Genomic DNA, 22,413 nt, shown 5'->3' on the forward strand with positions numbered 1-22,413 from the left:
GCCTATATTATTTTATTTATCATTATATCTAAATTACAGCTTTGCCCCCCCCCCCCCCCCCCCCCCCCCGCCCTGTCCCGGCCACCTGACGTTCAATTTCCATTTGTGGCCCATCTTCTCAAAACAGTATTATATCGGGATGAACCAAATGCTGACAAGGGATTTTTGTAAAATTTAGATGGCAAGAATTGTACAATTTTAGTTTTTGTCACTGTTAAGAAACTAGACATTCTTTCGTTATTTTAATACCATCTTTTTTGTTTGTTTTTGGCACCCAATGTTCTTTTTCAATACGCTTATAGAATGAATGGAAATAACGTCACTCGGCTCTTTTTTTATTGTGAAAAGACCGCCAGTTGGATGATTAGTTCTCATTATAAGGCCCTCATCTTGGCAACAATCTCTCAAACCTGATATCTCGCAAGGTTCAAGGTTTGAGAGTTTTAGCCAAGCTGAAGGTCCTTTTAATCGATCGATTTTGAAGGACGAATTTTCTGGGCAAATTTTTGAATACGCGTTTTTCCAGAGCACGATAGTTAACTTGTTAAAACTCGAGTTGATTGGTACTTCAGACACATTCTTGAGTCAAGGATCTCGAATGATAGGGCTCCAACTGACCTATTATTAACTCCTAATTACTGCGTCTTAAATCAACGTGATATCTAGATATCAGTGTTGACTTATTTGACTTAGATGCCTTTCGCGTCTCGACCAAAAGATCGGGTCGCCTTGGCTGTTTCCAGTATTTCATGTGTGAAGTATCTCCAATATTGCCGGTCCTCTGCTAGGGTTCTCAGATTTTCAAGGTCCCCTGCCGTTATGAGACTAATGCTTTGTCCAAGTGTTGTGAGGTTTTTGTTTAGGATCACAGGGAGTGTTGTGATCGGTCTTCCTCTGAAAAGGTTCCCGTGTTTTTGGAAGTATCCCGACATGGCTTGGTTAGCTGGTATGTTTTTGTCCCTGCGTAGTATGTGACCGAAAAGTTGCCATCGTTGTTGTAAAATGGCAAGGGAGATTGGTCTTTCTTTTGTGATCTTATAGAGTGATTCATTTGAGATCTTTTTTGGGTATTTGATGTCCAGTACCCTTCTTAGCTGTGTGCGATGGAAGGCATCCAGATGTTCTTCTTCGGATTTTGTCAACGCCCAAGTGCCGCAGTTATACAGAAGTACCGGTTTTACAAGAGCACGGTACAGTTTCAGTTTGGTTTTTCTCTTTATTTTGTCACCTCTAATCCATACATTGGTGAGTTTACTGAGTGCGGCGTTTGATAGCTGTTTTCTTCTTTGTACATCCTCGGTGTCTCCAATTAGTGAGCCGACTTTCTTTGTTCTTTTCCATTCCTCTTTGTTCCTCGATATTGTTGTAAATTCGGTTTTATTGGCATTGACTTGGAGGTTATATTTCATGAGGGTATTTTGTATGATGTCTATATTTGCTGGTGTTGATCCAATAAAATCGACATCATCTGCATAGGCGATTTCTCTAGGGATTGCATTCTCAATATGAGTCGTTGGTTTTAGAATGACTTTTCGAACTTCTTTCGGTGTTATGCCAGCTAAAACAAAAACACAAACTTTAGCTATTTCTAACAAGCGGACAGTTTGTCAACATCTCTTGAGTCAGTTTTATGAATAGATTAAAGAAGAAACTAGTGGCTTTCATGTAAAGGGCTATAAACTTGACCATTTATATAGCGCAATATCCACCAAACGCTCAAAGCGCTTTACAAGGGGTCCCGAGCCAACAGCAGTTCTTAATATGCAGGAAGATACATGAGGCCTGTGGGGCGATATAGCATTTTGCAACATAAACAATGTTGTTAACGGCCAGGTACTCATTTTACACTTAATTGCGGTGAGAGAATGTGAGTAAAGAGTCTTTTCCAAGGACTCAAATATACGCTTCTCAGAACCTGACTCGAACTCAGGACCCCCGATCCGAAGGCGAGTGTCATACGTCTAGACCACATCGCAGGACTATACAATTCATCTTTATAATTTTGATGATGATGATGATGATGATGATGATGATGATGATGATGATGATGATGATGATGATGATGATAAATGTATATTATGCCAAATAAGAATGATCCTCTTTTGACGTCTCATCATTTTTGTATATCATTAAGTAATATTTTTGCATTCTCTCTCTCTCTCTCTCTCTCTTCTCTCTCTCTCTCTCTCTCTCTCTCTCTCACTCTCTCTCTCTTTCTCTCTCTCTCTCTATCTTTCTTTCTCTCTCTCTCTCTCTCTCTTTCTCTCTCTCTCTCTCTCTTTCTCTCTCTCTCTCTATCTATCTATCTCTCTCCCTCTCTCTCCCTCTCTCTCTCTATCTATCTATCTCTCTCTCTCTCTCTCTCTCTCTCTCTCTCTCTCTCTCTCCCTCTTATAAAACAGGAGAAAAATATTAGTAAGTTCACAAAATACGACCAAAGGCAATGACTAAAATAGTGGGTTAAAGCCCGATTACTGTCAGACTAACACCAATTATGACACGATATTATGGTTGACACACCGATAAACTGCTCACGTGTCATCGTGGTCGCTGACGTGTTGATCTGTTGATATCACGTAATCGTTGGGTGCCAAGAAAATAGTTGGTTAATCCAAGGTTGATCAATGTAATTAAATAGATATTAGAAAATTAATTAATTAATTAATTAATTAATTAATAGAGAGATAAATAAATAATTAAAAATGAACAAATAAATAATGAATAATGAATATATGAATACATGGATAAATAAATAGGTAATAAATAAATAAATAAATTTATAAAGATAGAAAAATAAATAGATACACAGAAAAATAAAATAATTGATATATAGGGCCTACTTGTATAAAAGAATATTTAAACATTTTAACCATTCGCCTTGCTCAATATCCTATAATATAATGCTTCATACAAGACAGACCATATGGAACAAATTTTCCGAGACCGTGTTCTTTGCATAATTATTAGGAATTGAAAATATCCAAAAACATTTTATTTAGATGGAACAAAAATGACCAGTCTTACACTATTCAGTGTTGAAAGCCTTTATTAAAAGTCAACAATGTAAATGAAAATAAACAGTTACTTTTTTTACTTATCATTGTATAATGTTCGATTTATAACAATAGATAATCTTTGGGTTGGAAATGTAGACATGGGAAGAAACAGAGATTATCTAAATTTAAAGAAAATCTATATTGTGCGGCTATGTGGTCAAGTGGTATGACACTCGCTTTCGGATCGGAAGGTCCTGGGTTCGAGCCTCGCTCGACGCATAGTTGAGTCCTTGGAAAAGACTCTTTACTCACATTCTCTCACCGTACTCAGGTGTAAAATGAGTACCTGGCCGTTAACAGCGTTGTCTTTGTCCGAAAAATTGTAATATCGCCTAACAGGCGTCATGTCTCGTCCTACATGTTAAATGTTGCTGTTGACCAGGGACCCCTTGTAAAGCGCTTTGAGCACGTTAAGTGGATATTGCGCTATATAAAAGCTCAATTTAAATGAACATGAAAATAAAGACATGCTATCGACCAGTTCATTGCCAAACTCTGTAAAAACAAGTATTTAAAAATTTGGCCATAAAACTCGTCTTTCACATATCATTTCCATACTCTGTAAAAACAAGTATTTAAATATTTGGCCATAAAACTTGTCTTTCACATATCATTTCCATACACTGTAAAAACAAGTATTCAAATATTTGGCCATAAAACTTGTCTTTCACATATCATTTCCATACTCTAGAAAAACGTGTATTTAAATATTTGGCCATAAAACTCGTCTTTCACATATCATTTCCATACACTGTAAAAACAAGTATTTAAAAATTTGGCCCGAAAACTCGCCGTTCACATTTCAATCGACGAGACTCATCTTGGCAAAAAACTCTCAAACCTGGTAACTCGCGAGGGTTGAGAGTTTTTGCCAAGATGAGATTCGTTTAAATCGATCGATATTTGAAAGAAGAATTTTCTGGCCAAATTTTATAATATGTGTCTTTCCTGAGTCCAGCAGTTAACTGGTTACGTTCATAAGAAAGATGGGCGTTAATAGGGATCCAACGTCTGGCACTTCTCCATGCCCTATATTATTTCTTATTATTATCCAGTGTGTATACATATAAGAACTCCGGGTCACGATAGCTCAGTTGGTAGAGCACTCGCTCCACACGCAAAGGGACCGAGATCGATCCCGGGTGTAATCGAGATTTTATTCTGACCTCCCTGTCCACCCAGCAGTGGGTAGCTGAGTCTGCTAGATTTGGCGGAAAGTACTTTGCGATAGATTAGCGTCATATCCAAAGGATAGCAAACAGTTACTATTGTCTGTATCACGCGATAAAAACCGGGATAAACTCCGGCTCCATGGACCGAATGGCTCTGAATGACGACTCAAAAGAACTAGAACATAAAACTAATAATAAGGTTCTTGAAGATGTGGAAAAACTATCGGGAAGACAGGAACCATTGCTTGCAGTTGTTAAAAGAGGAAACGTGCATGGTTTGGACATCTGGTCAGACATGACAGCTCGTGCAAGACCGCCATGCAAGGTACGGTGGAAGGTCAAAGTAGAAGAGGAAGACAAAGATCAATGTGGCTGGATAACGATAACATCAAAGAATAGACAGGATTAACGCTGTATGATCTGGAGCTGAATGCCGTAGCGTAGCCATCGTTAACTTATAGATAGAATGCGCTTGGCCAAGGAGTTCACAACATTGCCATCCGCAAGTATAAAGGGCCAACACACAAACTCTGTGTAACCATGAACTTTTATAGTCTGGTTCATAGAGTTTAGTGTTATCGCCTGATACTGAAATCCAAAAGGACTGGCAGTTTGACGTCATTATTTGGTTTTTGCACCGTCTAGTGAGTTGTCGTTAGTAGAGTTCATGGAAACAAGTTATTTCATTGGTTGAACTATTGAATACAACTCACGTTTTCTTTTCTTTTGTGGCAAAAGACTGGCATTTTGACGTCATATTTTGGTCAGTATCAGGCCATAACTTCACGAAGGCCACGCTGATACTGACCAAAAAATGACGTCAAAATGCCAGTCTTTTGCCACAAAAGAAAACAAATCGTGAGTTGTATTCAATAGTTCAACCAATGAAATAACTTGTTTCCATGAGCTCTACTATCGACAACTCACTAGGCAGTGCAAAAAAAAAAAAATAATAATGACGTCAAACTGCCAGTCCTTTTGGATTTCAGTATCAGGCTATAACATAACGACGGCTACGCTAGAGCCCACTAAGACTTATAGTTTGACGTCATTTTTAAGGTCTGTGCCGCTTCTGGTGAGTTGTCGTTAGTAGAGCTCAAGGAAACAAGTGATCCAATTGGTTGGACTATTGAAAGAAACTCTCGATTTGTTTTTGTTTTTTTTGTGGCCAAAGACGTCATTTTTGGTCAGTGTCAGGCTATAAGTTAAAGATTGGTTCGGTACGCCACTTTGGCGGCGACCTGTTTCCTCTGGTCTAGTGGATTCCTTGGTCTAAAGTGGAGTCCGAATAAAATCGAATTTGACCAAAACGGGTGAAGTATCTGTTCGGTCATAATAACCTTACCAGTCTGTAATGGATTAATCGTGTTGGGTCGCAATGAGTAATTTGTAAACCGTGGTTAGAACTGGAACGTTCTGGAACCGAGTCGAGAGGTCTCCGGCCATTCCCCTCCCTGTCCTACTGAACTGACTGCCAAAATAACAAAGACAAACCGTTAATCATTATGCATGAAGTAGAACGCCACACACACACATACACACCCACATACACACACATACTAACAAACATACACAAACACATACACACACACACACACACACACATACAAAACACATTTATTGTATTCCTCATTTTGACCCATTTTTTAAACTTCAAATTTCGAAAGATTAAGATGACCCCCCCCCCCCCCCCCCCCCCCCCACCCCTCTTCCATGTAGAAAAGTATTAAGCCCGAGACTTTAAAGAATTCTCGAGTTCATGACATTTTGAGAAGTTGGAAATTATCTGACTCTATCGATGATTTTGAAATAAAAAATTTTTTGGCCAAAAGGTGTGTTGTCAATATACTGCAATCTACCCTGGAAATCAGTGGACTGTGTCGTGTATTGGCTGGTCTGGTGGTGCCAGAAAGTTCTCGACCAATGAAATTGCTGCGTGCTTTAATGCATCGTTATTATTATCATTATCATTATTATTAATCATAAGTATGGAATAGTTGTGTCAGAAATGGCAGATCGTTTTAGCATAGACTGCCAAAAAAGGATTACAGACAACTGCCCAGCCAAATGGCGTGAAAACCTCGCTATCCATTTTTAAGACTGACAAATTAAATACACTTGAATACCGAAACCTCATAATTTTATATTAAATTAAAATGTAACAAATCAAATTTTATTTTTCAGGGATTTTAAAAATATGAATTCCATATTTTGAGTTAGTGCCTCCACCTTTAAAAGGTTTAACTCCTTTTGTTCCTTCACCAGTGGGCATCAAAATTGTATAATTTATTTTTCTTGTGAACCTTTTTATACACGGTGTTCGCTTTTACTCGAACATGACCTAAATTCGTCCCAATGTATTGACGTGCACTAATTTTTGAAAAATAGCGTATTAAATATTTTGGCCAGGAGACTCGTACTTCAAATATCGATCGATTCAACTGACCTTATCCCGGGAAAAGCTCTCAAACCTGGGACTTCCGAAGTCCCAAAGGTTGAGAGTATTTGCCTAGATGAGGGTCATTTTAATCAATTGATATTTGAAGAATAAGTTTTCTGACCAAAATCTTTATATACGTATTGTATTTTCTGTTATAGTACTACGGTATAATCAAGTAAATATTAGCAACGATACAAATCGGGCTTCAGTGAGCTCGAATCTCATCAATGTTACAGTTCTTTTTTGTGAGAAACACAACAAAATGATAGAAAATTTTAAAATATACATCTAATCTCACCGTCAAAATGTTAAACATGCCGCACATAGCATACTCTTCAACAGTCGTAACGTCACTTCCTTCCTAATGACGCATGGTAACTTAGTAACACTGGCTCTAAACTATCGGAACAATGGCGGACGCCCTTATGAAATATTTCTCCGGCGAGCATAAAGGGTATCCAGAGGGGAAAAAAAACACATAAATTTGATCATGTTTTGACTTTTACACATTCTGATCACAAGGCATATGAAAAGTTCTAGCCAGCATGAAAAATAAAAAGTAATGATTTTCTTTGTTTAGAACTAAGATGACCGCCGCTGCCGGACGGCGTGACATCAGACTATTGAATCGTATTGCATTGAGAAAACTGCCAAAACATAGACAAAATGCCAAATACATTTTTTTCGACGCCAACCGACTTCACAAAGAGTCGTTTATTATCTTTTTTTTTATTATTGAGCTTTTATGTAGCGCAATATCCACTAAACGTACGTGCTCAAAGCGCTTTACAAGGGGTCCCTGACCAACAGCAACACATAACGTGTAGGACGAGACATGACGCCTGTCAGGCGATATTACAATTTTTTGGGACAGAGACAACGCTGTTAACGGCCAGGTACTCATTTTACACCTGAGTACGGTGAGAGAATGTGAGTAAAGAGCCTTCTCCAAGGACGCAACTATGCGCCGAGCGAGGCTCGAACCCAGGACCTTCCGATCCGAAAGCGAGTGTCATACCACTAGACCACATAGCCGCACCAAAAAAAAACCCATTGTTTTATTTTTATTTATTTTTGAAATTTGGCATCATGAATTCCGAACTGGCAGCCCTGGGTTGGGTGTTGTGACGAGAGTTCAGGAGTTTCGGCTGGTGTCAGAGATCGGACAGTGAGTCATAACCCCTTTCAGACCGAGCCAATGGAATATTCTCGTCATTGGTAATAATAGGCCTAGGTGTTGCGCTGACCGAAAGTCATGGAACCGGGATGAGAAACCACCATGACTAATTCAGTCAGTTAATCATTGGGCCATTGAGTCATCATCGAGAATGGCTTTTGTCATGGTCTTAAAATAGACCAGTTGCAATTTTGTTTGTTGCAAAATGAAAGTCGCGGATTCGCTGTCTATTTTTAAGACTGACAAATACTCTTGAATAAGTATAAATCGAATATAAGAATACCGGCTAAAACAAAACAAAATCTCGACAACAAATTATTATAATTAGCACATTAAAAAGGAACAATTCGGCCACAAGGCCTACTTCCGGCAACAACAAAAACAAAATTCAACAATACTCTTCAACAGTCGTAACGTCACTTCCTTCCTAATGACGCATGGCAACTTAGTAACACTGGCTCTAAACTATCGGAACAATGGCGGACGCCCGTATGAAATATTTCTCCGGCGAGCATAAAAGCGTATCCAGAGAGAAAAAAACATAAATTTGATCATGTTTAGATTTTTACACATTCTGATCACAAGACATATGAAAGGTTCTAGCCAGCCTGAAGAGTAAAAAGTAATGATTTTCTTTGTTTAGAACCAAGATGGCCGCCGTTGCCGGGCGGCGTGACATCAGACTATTGAATCCAATTAATGTATGGTTAGATGAACTGAAAGGACGGAAAAACAGCCTCCGTTCCAAAATAATGCAGAAGGAAGATAGAAGTGTTGTTGTTAATAAGATTAGAGGATGTGTCATGAGATATTTCAAATTAAAAACCTTTCTTTTTTCTTTGTCTCATAAACAACTATTTGCTTGCACAATCAATGATCCGTCTATTATAGGGAGTGAGATTAGTGGAAGAGTAGCGTCCCTTGATTGGACGTCACCCATAGTCTGTGACGTCACCGGCGGAAAAGTTATTAGAGAGAGAACGTCATGTTGGTTGTGCGCATGCGTCTCTCGTTCTATATCAGTCATATTCACGGTGTAAATATTATGACGATAAGTGATGTAATATATTTGTTTTTCCATTTCTCATCATGGCTGTGATATTGTGCGCACGGTGTTTTACCAGTCTATTCCAAGAATCAGCATCCAAAACAAGACTAATGTTCAATGCTAGGGGCAGCGTGGCTCAGTGGTACGGTCTTTGCTTCCTACCCGAAAGGTACCGAGTTCAATCACCCGCCGCTGCATTGTGTGGCCTTGAGCAAGTCACATCTCCCTAGCTCACTTTGCGGCGCTGCTCTGCGGCTGAGATCGCCTGGGTTATTCCAGTCTTCCCTTGGAATAGACCCTAAAGACAAATTTCCCCTTGGGGATGAATAAAGGGAATTTTATTTTATTTATTTATTTTTATGCACAGGTTCGATCCCCAGTCGAGGTCGACTGCTTTTGGGGGGGGGGGGGTTGTTTTTTTTCTTCTTGCATTTTTTGTTTGTTTTGTTTTTGTTCTTGCTATGTCTGGCACCTTCCATACACACTTGTTCAGATCTTTATCTTACACCGGTGCATGCTCCTTAATTTCTTAATTCAATATTATGAGGCTTGTACGAGTCATTATCACAATTTTGACGAAGTGGTGATGGAAGAGACAATAATAGCAATCCAAACAAGATATTTTTAATTGATACCGTCTAGTTTTATCGAAAAAAACTGTTGGTTCTTTTTATTTCATAAAATTTCTTTATATCATAGGTAACAAAATGTTTATGAAAAGCATGAAATTAGATTGATAATCACTATAATATCATCTTGCCTACTTTCTGACATTAAATACACTTAGAGTTTTTGAAACCGAAAATACGAAGACGTTGGTAACTCTGAAAGATAGTATGCGTTTGGTTAAGAAACTCACAATATTGCCGTCCGGAAATATAGCGGACCAACACACACAAAGTAGTGTAACCTTGAACGTTTATAGTCTGGTTAATACAGTTTAGTGAGAATTTCTCATAAACGCGGATGACCAAAAACAATAACAAAGACCTGAGTGACGTCAACTTCGTACCATCTATAGAAGGAATAAAAACAAACAAACAAAAAATCAAGCGAATTTATCTAGATAGACTATATGATTTTTTAAACTTTAAAAAATAAGCTACTTGACACAAAAACACTATCTTTTAATGACGTCATCATTGTGTACAGTAACAAAATGAATGGGATTCCAAGATTTCTCGAAGTTAATTTCTCTACGTTTTGGATATAGGGAATGAGATTAGCGGAAGAGTAGCGTCCCTTGATTGGACGTCACCCATAGTCTGTGACGTCACCGGCGGAAAAGTTATTAGAGAGAGAACGTCATGTTGGTTGTGCGCATGCGTCTCTCGTCCTCGCGGTTAAGATATTAGAGAGAGATGACGTTCTCTCTCTAATAACTTTTCCGCCGGTGACGTCACAGACTATGGGTGACGTCCAATCAAGGGACGCTACTCTTCCGCTAATCTCATTCCCTATTCTCATGCATACGTGCACGTCTGCCAACGTTTACCTTGTGTTCTATGGTATTTATGTTGCATCATGGGATTGGTGTAAAATAAAACTGATAAACGGGGTTGAACTTGTGAAATTGGTTTTACGAAGAGGTAAACAAAAACATCTTTATTTACGTAGATTGCTGACGCACAAGAAGTCTATTTTTAGAAGTTAGGTCAGTGCTTTGGAATCAACAGGTAGGATATTAATTAGGTTGAAGAACTGAAGCAGACTCTCTCTCTCTCTCTCTCTCTGTCTATCTCTCTCTCTCTGTCTATCTCTCACTCACTCTCTCTCTCTCTCTCTCTGTCTATCTCTCTCTCTATCTCTCTCTCTGTGTCTATCTATCTTATCTCTCTCTATCTTCTACTTCTATCTATCTATCTATCTATCTATCTATCTCTCTATCTCTCTCCTCTCTCTTGTCTTCTATCTATCTTCTATCTATCTTCTTCTATCTATCTATCTCTCTCTCTCTCTTCTCTCTTCTTTCTTCTTCTTCTTCTTCTTCTTCTTCTTCCTTCTTCTTCTTCTTCTTCTTCTTCTTCTTCTTCTTCTTCTTTTTCTTCTTCTTCTTCTTCTTCTTCTTCTTCTTCTTCTTCTTTCTCCTTCTTCTTCTTCTTCTTCTTCTTCTTCTTCTTCTTCTTCTTCTTCTTCTTCTTCTTCTTCTTCTTCTTCTTCTTCTTCTTCTTCTTCTTCTTCTCCTTCTTCTTCTTCTGCGTCTAATTTTTCGCCTCCTTTTTTCTCCCTCGACTTCCTTATCTTCCTCCTCTTACTCCCTGTTCTCTTCCACTCCTTGGACATTATCAAAGACTTCAAAAGACCCACGCAAGAAACTATGTACCTATAGCCAAGCTATAACTACCTACTTATAACCTATAATTACCACTATGCTATTTCCGGCCTGCACTTAACCATAACAAGAAATTAGAAATACGTAGTTAACAGTTCATAGTTCATAGTTCATACCATGAAGGAAGATTATGCAATGGGATTAACAAGTGAAATGCCATGCTCTGGAAAAAAAACTCGTATTTAAAATTTGGCCCAAAAATCGTCCTTCAAATATCAATCGATTTAAATGACCCTCATCTAGGTAGAAAACTATTACTTCTCGAAGTCCCAGGTTTGAGAGGTTTTTGCTAAGACGAGGGTCATTTAAATCTATCAATATTTGAAGGACGAGTTTTTCTGGCCATATTTCTAAATGCGAGTTTTTCCAGAGTAAGGCAGTTAACTGGTTAAGCCTGGTCTTCGCAATGTTTAACCAACAACGGGTAATACTTGCTTTGCATCGTCCAGTCAAGGGTTATAACTATCACTTATCAAAGAATAGGGAATGAGAATAGCGGAAGAGTAGCGTCCCTTGATTGGACGTCACCTTACAGAGAGAACGTCAATTTGGTTTTGAAGTGTCTCAAGCCGCTTTCACCGGAAGCGAGGACGAGAGACGCATGCGCACAACCAACATGACGTTCTCTCTCTAATAACTTTTCCGCCGGTGACGTCACAGACTATGGGTGACGTCCAATCAAGGGACGCTATTCTTCCCGTAATCTCATTCCCGATACACAATCCCTGCCCTTATCTCTTCGAGAAACACAGGACAGAACAAGGAAGTCAAATGTTACAGGATTTAAATTAAATAAAAATTCATATCAAACTAAATGAATAACAGTGTCTGAATTCATACTCGGCGGAAATTTTACTTTAGGGTCAACCTCGACAAAAGACCGAGAAAATCTAGGCGTCAGCCGCAGTTCAAGCCGCAAAGTGAGCAAAAGGGGCTGACTGTCTTGTTTAAAAAAAACAAAAAACAAACAAACAAACAAACAAAAAACCGAGATACCGACATTTAAGCTTATCAAATCAGCCATCTTGTCCCCGTAATATTGTATGCATTTGAATGGGAACGATCTATATTCATGTTTTCGTCCAACCAGGTCATCAATCACTTGATTTGTTGCTGTCCAACAATTGGATATCTCTTAACAAATGTAAACACGCTGCTTTGTTTACAAATGTTATGAACATACCCATGTGTTTTGACTGAATCAATAAATGACCAATCGTGATGTTAGATATTTAAAAAGCTGTGAACACAGTGAGTCACTTTGAGCACATTTTGCAATGTGAACAATGACCTCGAGCACATGGAAAGTTAATATAGATAGTATGCGCTTGGCTAAGAAGTTCATAACATTGCCATCCGGAAGTATAACGGACCAACACACAAACCTGTGTGTATCCATGAACGTTTATAGTCTGGTTAATACAGTTCAGTGAGGATTACTCATAAACGCGGATGGCAAAAAACAATAACAAAGACATGAGTGACGTCATCTTCGAACTATCTATAGATATAGCCCATTGGAAGATGATATATTGGACGACCTCACAGACAGAGAGAAATACATAATTAAATCGATCGATAATTGAAGGACGACTTTTCTAGCCGAATTTTTTAATACGTGTTTTCTTAGGAGTGCGGCAGTTAACTGGTTAAGAAGCAAACGAGAATGAGAGAGAGAGAGAGAGAGAGAGAGAGAGAGAGAGAGAGGGAGAGATAGAGAGAGAGAAGGGAGAGAGAGAGAGAAGGGAGAGAGAGAGAAGGGAGAGAGAGAGAGAAGGGAAAGAGAGAGATAGAGAGAGAGAAGGGAGAGAGAGAGAAGGGAGAGAGAGAGAGAGAGAGAGAAGGGAGAGAGAGAGAGAGGGAGAGGGGGGAGATAGAGAGAGAAGGGAGAGAGAGAGAAAGAAAGAGAGAGAGAGAGAGAGATGGGAGGGGATTTGAACAAGGATCTCCACTTGTACACCGCTCCCTGTCGTTAAAAAAAAAGAAGGAAACAAAAAAGTTTCAAAAACCCATTTCGACATCTGTGGAAATCTTTCTCACTGAAATCCTCAACGAACGAAAACCTTGATTGTGAAGCAATAAAACTTGGACTCTTTCTTTTCTATTTTATGAAAACATGACGTCTGACGCAACTCTGACGCACAAGATGTCCTGGAATTAGACCGTAAAGAAAGTGTTACCCTTCCATAACATTTCGGTTCTTGTACGCTTTACATTATATTATTATTATTAAGACGTACGAATTCTATAAACCACTTAACTGCCGTACTTTGGAAAAAAACAACATGTTTTTAAAAATTTGGCCAGAAAACTCGTTTTTCAAATATTATTAGATCGATTTAAATGACAATCGTCGTGGCAAACACTCTCAAACCTGGGACTTCTCGACTTCGCGAAGTCCCAAGTGTGAGAATTTTTTTTTTTTGTTGTTGTTGCCAAAATGAGAGTTATTTAAAGCGATCGGTCTTTGAAGAACGAGTTTCATGGCCAAAGTTTTAAAATACATGCTTTTTCCACAGTACGACAGTTAACTGGTTAAGACGTACGAATTCTCTTAACTCACTCAATCCTAGAGATTTTTGTTACTTTTCAAAATAGGAAAAAATGTATTAAAAATGAGCATGTGCATAGATAGTTATATTCAACTACCATTAACATGTAAAAACTAAAAACATTAGCTTTGATACTACGCCTTTAATTTGTCTTTAAAAATGTAATATATAGGCATGGGGTAAAAGTAACCCTGGGTATACTACGGATCTAGTCGGTGTTAGGGTTGAGTGAGTTAACGTGGTACCTGTTGCTGTTGTTGTTGTTGTTGTTGTTGTCGTCGTTGTTGTTGTTCTTAACCTTATAGTATCTTGCAATGCTGGCAGCGGCAGGATTGGTCCGTAAATATCGATATGTATAATAATATCATTTTTATTCATCTATTTCTTCACGGCATAGATGTAGGTCAGTGTATGATTATTTTTTCGCTTCAACGAATTTTAACAGAAACTGTTTTCGTACGTCATGTTCTCTCTCTCTCTCTCTCTCTCTCTCTCTCTCTCTCTCTCTCTCTCTCTCTCTCTCTCTCTCTCTCTTCTTCTCTCTCTCTCTCTCTCTCTTTCTCTATCTCTCTCTCTCTCTTTCTCTATCTCTTCTCTCTCTCTCTTCTCTTCTCTCTCTCTCTCTCTCTCTCTCTCTCTTTCTCTCTCTCTTTCTCTCTCTCTCTCTTTCTCTCTCTCTCTTTCTCTCTCTCTCTCTCTCTGTGTGTGTGTGTGTATGTGTGTGTGTGTGTGTGTGTCTGTGTGTGTGTGTGTGGGCAACTGTGTAAAATTAAATATCGACTTAGCTAGCATTTTTATGAGTAGTCCTCTATCAGTGGTATTATTCAGAATATAGATAGAATGCGCTTGGCCAAGGAGTTCACAACATTGCCATCCGGAAGTATAACGGACCAACGCACAAACTCTGTGTAACCATGAACGTTTATAGTCTGGTTAATACAGTTTAGTGAGAACAACTCACAAACGCGGATGGCAAAAACAATAACAAAGGCCTGAGTGACGTCATCTGCATACTATCTATAAACGTTTTTGGTTACTTAGTTTTATGTGTTGGTACGTTAGATCTGTCTGACGGATGCTGTGATTTTTTAAACTAAAAGAACAGCATCCACAAAGAGATAAACAATGGGTCAAATTCAAAGATTGTACTTTGATGTAATTGATTTTTTTTTTAATTGAGCTTTTGTATAGCGCAATATCCACTAAACGTGCTCAAAGCGCTTTACAACTGGTCCCTGGCCAACAGCAACATTTAACATGTAGGACGGGACATGACGCCTGTTAGGCGATATTACATTTTTTCGGACAAAGACAACGCTGTTAACGGCCAGGTACTCGTTTTACACCCGAGTACGGTGAGAGAATGTGAGTAAACAGCCTTTTCCAAGGACTCAACTATGCGCCGAGCGCGAGGCTCGAACCCATGACCTTCCGATCCGAAAGCGAGTGTCATACCACTAGACCACATAGCCGCACAATTAATCTCATTATTTTTGTTGTCGTTGTTGTTTATTTGTTTGTTATAGGGTTTCAAAGCTAAGATGTGTTTGTATAGATAGAACGAAATTGACGTCACTCAGTTCTTTATTATTGTTTTTAGTCAGCCATTTTTACGAGTTGTTCTTTCTAAATTCTATTAATCACACTATAATCGTGGAAGGTTACACACAGTTTTGTGTATTGGAACGTTATTTTTCAACTTGCGAACCGCATAGTATATATATTATAATTTTTTTTTAATATGCCTTTTGCGCCACGACATCATAAGATATCGTCGCCTAGGCATTCCACGAATATAGATAACTCATCAAACAAGGTGTCTGATGTCAACAGGAATCACCCATGTTGTCCAAGTGAGCAAATTGGGGGTTAATAATCTTGCTCAAGGAAGAAAACAAAGTGCCTGAAGCGGGGCTCGAACCGTGGCCATCGTTATGTTATAATAGCCTGATACTGAAACCCAAAAGGACTGGCAGTTTGACGTCATTATTTGGCTTTTGCACCGCCTAGTGAGTTGTCGTTAGTAGAGCTCATGGAAACAAGTTATTTCATTGGTTGAACTATTGAATACAACTCACGATTTGTTTTCTTTTGTGGCAAAAGACTGTGTCACAAAACGCTTGTTGCCCGTGCTAGGTGAGCAATGATGCTTGTTTCCTGTTATGTTACCTTTGCGTGTCCGGTTATTTCGCCTTAAGTATTCAGTGTTGCTTTTTTTGTTAGATTTCTTTTGTTCGAAAAACATCGTTGATGAATATTAAATAGTCACCTTAATGGCATAAGGACAGAGTGGCGCCGTTATGGGAGATAGAGAGATAGCGTGGCAGGGAGACAAGTCCCGTGACTATTGAGTAAAAAAGTTTCTTTAGTCCCGTAACTATTGTATAAGAAAGTTTTCTTAAAAGTCCCGGAAACCGGGTAGTTCGTTATCGGACTTTGGTGGAAACCTGACACTTTTGAGAATTGACTAAATAATAGAATGTCTTGGCTGATCCTGAGTTACGTTAATTTATTGTCTATGACCATGGGTTGGGTAGACGAAGTTTTATTATATAGAAGAGAGTTTTACCAATTTTAGTCAGTCCATCACGTAGCCTGAACAGAGCAGAGACATGCTAGGTCCTCTCTAAGACTCACACAAGTCATTCCATTTTGAAGAAATTCACTTGGCTTGGGAATTAATATTAACTTTGTATATTAACCGCCAGTGAAATTTCGTTATTTGACGGCTCTATTAATGGTGTGTTTCCATTAATTAATTGTGATTTTAATGATAGTTTATGCTATAAGTTTTATGAGATTTATGATGTAAGATCATCAGCAGTGAATTTCCATGTGTACTATTATTGTGTATTTCTTCAGAATACAAATATTAAGATATTTTAATATCGTGCTTGAAGTTTAAGGATAACAGATGTAAAGAGTGATTAAAGAATAAAAAGTTATCTACACTTATTTAATCTCTGTCGTAAATAAATATTGAAATATTAATTTTGAGATAATTAAGAGTAATCGTCAATCTCTCTAGATTGAAATGATGTGCTAAGATAAGTCTCACTTATGAATAAGTATGGCACGGGATTAAGTGTGAATATAGGATTATTTTATTAATCATGTATCTCTTTCTATACAGAATAGAGTCGGTTAACCCCGGCTATAAACCAGACGTGATACCAGTAACATTTGTTTATTATCTTGAAAAACATTTTGGTTCCTTATTTATCGGGAAAACAATTTATTATAAAACATTTCCAACCTGGACTTAAAATAAAGTGAAATTAACAATTGAAAGAGCTTGTGACAGAAAAGTGAACTGTGAACATGTTTGGACTCCTATAGATATAATAATACCGAAAGACATCGATAATGTGGTCAAGAATATCATCTTCACCTTCATCATCATTCACCATTCATTGCATGTCTGCGTATTAAGTAAGGTAAGGGGCCCCAACTTGTAGATTATTATTTGCATCATCACCATCATGCATCACCATCATTTTTGATATTTTGATATTTGATATATGTTGTCACACTTATAATTTGAATGTTATTCTTTCTTCCCTTTTATTTTTCTTTAGATTTGTAATAAACAGTTATAAAATCATAATTCAATTGTCTTGCGATGTGCATTTAGTTTTATGTGTCGTGTGGAACCACCTTTAATGTCTCAAACCTGGGGTAAATAGCCACCGTACTCTGGCTTTGGGATCGTCACGTAGGTCAGTACCTTTGCCTGCACCTACATTGTGACATATTTTGGTGGCAGCGGTGGGATGGTTCCTCCTTCACAGACTGGCACTTTGACAATTTTAATCTATTTTATATCTGAACTAATCATCATATTATGTCATAAGTTCATATAAAGTTGATTCAAAGAAATTAATTTCGTTTGAAAAGTAGTTAAAGATTGGGCTGGGCTAACGTAATTTTAAAAAACGGATACTGATATAAATGTCAGAATAATTTCAAGGCTGTAATTGATTGTTGTAACATTGTTACTGGATGGACTCACACCATTAGGTGTTTCACATGAGAGAGGGGTAGATAGACCCATAACATTATAGATCACGTTTATCACGGAGGTACTTGATTGTGGCAACCAGGGTCAGTCTAGGACTTTGTTCAAGTGTCATCCGATTGAAAGTGATGGGACCCTAGAATCCGATCCAAGGGATGGGGTCAGAAAAAGTTGTTTAAAGCGTTTTAACGTGCGATAAGGTGCCGGCAATTTTTATTCTTATCGTATGGTTGGAAGCTTTCACTTTTGATTGTTAATTTGCTACAAAAGCAATAACATAATTACTGTTGCGGGCTACGAGCTAATTGTAATTGAGAGTCTAAGGGACTGCTCAATATGGTAATTTTGTAAACGTTGACATGTACTTTACAATTTTAAGAATATTGTGTTACGGGCTCTAAGCCGATGTTTGTTGAAAGTCATTTGGGCTTCGCAATTTAATGTGAGTGGTAAATCGATCAGGATTTACATTTTATTTGTAACAGTTAAAACGAGAGGCATAAGCGTCATTGGGTAGTGAGCTAAATGCGAATTATCGTTGAGTGTGAAACTCGTGCAAGTACCCTGTTATCACTGATTTAATTTTGTCGACATCGGTAGAAAGGATAATTTAACGCTACGTTGCAGTCTTATACTTTTGTTGATAAAATCGGTTGTGCTTAAAGTTAAGCCGGGCACAGTGGATGAGCATAGCGTTTAACCACTGGGGCGTGACCACAGTAAGATTTCGTGTATGAGAGGCACGAATAGTCGAGTTATTATAAAAAGAAGGTCGTGTTGATAAATATTGGATGAAATTGTCTCAAGTATTGACATTGAAATATTAATGAAATTAAGAATCGAGGCGTTGTCATATTGAATGTATCTTATTTGCAGTTCGCAATAATATATACTTTTGTTACATACTGCTCTTTGACTTAAAAGTCATATCAGCTTGCAGAAATTTGGTTGTATTCACTTTGCGGTGGTTTTATATTGCGGTGTTGTCATCTGCGCTATTGTGTTGACCTATTGAAGCATTCTAGCTGTTTCATTATCATTGGTTTAATTGTCTTATCCATAACAAGCAAAAAAAATTTAATCATGTCTGATGTGGAGAAGTTGATTAAAGTAGGAGAAAAGCTTGGATTTTCTGGCCAAAGAGTTAAATGATTGGGTGACAAGACAGTTGGCAGACCAAGATAGGGTGCGCCAAGAAGAGTTGGAGAAGTTGAAACTGGAGAGGGAGAAACTGCGACAGCAACAGCAACTTGTAGAAACGGAGCTGGAATTACAGAGATTAAGAGCGGATCGTGATGACAGCTCGCCATCTCCTAGGTCTCCCTCAGTGTCAGAAAGTATTCGTCACGCAAGACCAGCGCCAGTCAAGAGTCCCAGGCTTCCATGCTTCAATGACAAGTCAGACATGATTGACAGTTACCTGCTAAGATTTGAGAGATATGCGACGGTTAATGAATGGCCAGAGACGGACTGGGCTATTCATCTCTCCGCCTTGCTACAAGGAAAAGCATTGGAAGTTTATACGAGACTTGATGAAGATGAGGCGATGAATTATCAGAAAGTTAGGGATGCTCTGCTGAAGCGTTATAACTTGACGAAAGATGGCTTTCAAGAAAAGTTCAGGAAGAGTAGGCCAGAGGCAGGAGAAAGCATTGGTCAGTTTAGAACACGAATCCAGTCCTATCTTGAGAAATGGATACAGTTGTCAGAGAAGGACAAGAATGTGTCTACCGATCTGATTGAATTATTCATGATGGAACAGCTGATGAATTCGTGTAACAAGGACTTGCTCATGTTTGTTAAAGAAAGAAAGCCTAGCACAGCCGATGATTTGGTGGATCAGATAGAAAAGTATGTTTGTGCTCACGGTGCAGCAGGGGCTTATGTGAAGTCTAGTTTCGATAGGAAAGCAGAACAACCTCCAGTCACCACGCAATATGCTGTCAACAGGACACCACTGACAAACAAGGACAGACCATCACAACAATTACAATGTCATCACTGCAGGAAATTTGGTCACAAAGCTCGGGACTGCAGATCTCAGCGTGCGCTAGCTATTGGTAGTGGATGTAAGTTTTGTGGATTAAAAAATCATCATGAAAATGATTGTTGGCTACAACAAAGGATGGCGAGGGACAAAGTCAGGAGCACTGAAGCCCAGAAGAATCCGCAGATTCAGAAGAAATCGCAACCAAACGGTGCAAGTTATAACATAACAGATCCCAATCACTGTATAACCACAATTTGCGAAGGATACGTGGAAGCGCAAAAGATGCCAACTCGGAAAGGCTATCTAAATGGCGAAAAGGTGACGGTCCTACGCGACAGTGGCTGCAGCACTGTTGTTATAAAGAAGGGTTTGAGCAAAATTGCACCAGGGAAAGAGTATTATATGAAAATCAGCCTAGCAGATGGAACGTCCGTACAAGCACCATTGACAAAGGCTTACCTCGACTGTCCTTACTATACAGGAGAAATTGAAGCCGTCGAGATGGAATCCCCTTTGTATGATGTAATCTTGGGTAATATCCCAGGTGCTAAGTGTCCGGGTATTAAATGTGATGAGCAAATGATGGCTGTGGAGACACGAAGTCAGAAGCAGAAAGTAATCAAAGCATTGCGGACTCCAGCATCACTAGATATCGGGGTCACTGTTAAGGACCTAATCGACAAACAAGAAAAGGATGAGACTCTAACAGTTTGCAGAAAGTTGCCGGAAAATTGCGAACGCAGACACAGTGGTCGAAACAACACTACGTGGTTTGGTTTCGATAAAGGTGTACTTTGTCGCTTTTTCCAGTCACCAACAAAATACCATGGAGATGTATGTAGGCAGGTAGTTGTTCCAGAGGAACTGAGAGAGACAGTAATGAGGCTGGCCCACGAGAGCATCATGGCTGGTCATCTCGCATCTAAGAAAACGAGTGATAGGATCTTGTTAGAGTTCTATTTGCCTAATCTTTGGGATGACGTGAATAGATTCTGTCGATCATGTGACACGTGCCAAAGGAGCGCACCCAAGGGTCAGACAACCAAAGTGCCTCTATCAAAGGTGCCTCTTATTGATGAGCCATTTAGTCGTGTTGCAGTGGACATCATTGGGCCCGTCATACCATCTTCAGACAGAGGAAATCGGTACATCCTTACTCTAATGGATTATTGCACACGATTTCCAGAGGCGGTGCCATTAAAGTCAATAGACACAGAACACGTGGCTGAGGCATTAGTCGATATTTTTAGCCGTACTGGAGTGCCAAAGGAAATGCTACATGACAATGGAACTCAGTTTACCTCTGACATGATGAATGAAGTTTGTCGCCTTCTCTCCATGAAACAGCTCATCACATCACCGTACCATCCGCAATGTAATGGTTTAGTTGAGAGGATGAATGGAACTCTCAAAGGAATGTTAAAGCGACTCGCCAATGACAGACCAAAAGACTGGGACAGATACATCAACGCCGCTCTCTTCGCTTATAGAGAGGTACCGCAGGAGTCTCTTGGATTTTCGCCATTTGAACTTCTATACGCACGACCTGTGAGGGGCCCTATGACAATACTCCGAGAACTTTGGACAGGTAACATCACGGATGAGGAAGTAAAGACAACCTATCAATACGTGGTAGACCTGCGCGCAAAGATGGAGAAGGTTATTGAGGTCGCCCACGACAACCTGAGAAAAGCCTCGGACGATACAAATCACACTTCGACCGGAAGGCTAAAGCAAGAACGTTTGATGAAGGAGAAAAAGTGTTGCTCCTTTTGCCTACGAAAGCAAACAAGCTTCAACTGAAGTGGATGGGACCATTTACGGTCATCAAAAGGATAGGCGACAACAATTACACCATTGATATGGGTAAATATCAGAAGACCTATCATGCCAATATGCTGAAAAAGTATTGGGAACGGGAGTCTCCTGAATCGCCTACACAAGACATCGGAATACTTGGAGTAGCTACAGCTACAGTGATTGATGAACTGGAGGACGCTGAAGACCAGTTCGATTATTGCGTACCGAGAATAGAGATACCGGCTCTTACACCAACGGAAACTTCTGGCAAGAGAACAGAATTACAGTGTCGTGGAGAAGGAATGCTTAGCTCTCGTATGGTCTGTGAAGACTTTGAGCTCATATCTAATTGGAAGAGAGTTCATTGTGGAGACGGATCATGCTCCACTATTATATCTGAATAGGGCAAAATCGGAAAATGGTAGACTAATGAGATGGGCTCTGTTGCTCAATCAGTTTAGATTTAATCTAAGAGCTGTAAAAGGTTCAGAAAATCATGGTCCAGACTTCCTTTCTAGAGTCTGATCAAGCGGTTTTGTTAAAGATGGACCAAAGTCAGATGGACTTAGTTCTTGAAGAGGAGAGAATGTCACAAAACGCTTGTTGCCCGTGCTAGGTGAGCAATGATGCTTGTTTCCTGTTATGTTACCTTTGCGTGTCCGGTTATTTCGCCTTAAGTATTCAGTGTTGCTTTTTTTGTTAGATTTCTTTTGTTCGAAAAACATCGTTGATGAATATTAAATAGTCACCTTAATGACATAAGGACAGAGTGGCGCCGTTATGGGAGATAGAGAGATAGCGTGGCAAGGAGACAAGTCCCGTGACTAT

At 39.1% G+C, this 22,413-nt stretch overlaps 2 protein-coding genes across 2 annotated transcripts in view; one reads left to right on the forward strand and one right to left on the reverse strand.

Moving 5' to 3' along the window:
* The window catches only part of LOC144965990 (uncharacterized), a 56,894-nt gene that overhangs the window by 30,614 nt on the left and 3,867 nt on the right, over window positions 1-22,413 (reverse strand). The window lies entirely within an intron of this gene.
* On the forward strand, window positions 16,377-21,591 carry LOC144965986 (uncharacterized). The gene is made up of 2 exons (XM_078901945.1): window positions 16,377-16,517; window positions 16,911-21,591. Exon 2 carries the CDS (start codon window positions 19,201-19,203, stop codon window positions 21,586-21,588), a length of 2,388 nt encoding a protein of 795 aa, XP_078758071.1. The 5' UTR covers window positions 16,377-16,517; window positions 16,911-19,200; the 3' UTR covers window positions 21,589-21,591.

This window comes from Berghia stephanieae, chromosome 1 (genome assembly GCF_034508935.2).
Source record: "Berghia stephanieae isolate SIO BIC M18660-M18661 chromosome 1, UCSD_Bste_1.3, whole genome shotgun sequence".
NCBI lineage: Eukaryota > Metazoa > Mollusca > Gastropoda > Nudibranchia > Aeolidiidae > Berghia > Berghia stephanieae.

Bases quoted from the DNA above. Each gene is read 5' to 3' on its own strand.
- LOC144965986 (XM_078901945.1), top strand. From the start codon at position 19,201: ATGATTGACAGTTACCTGCTAAGATTTGAGAGATATGCGACGGTTAAT.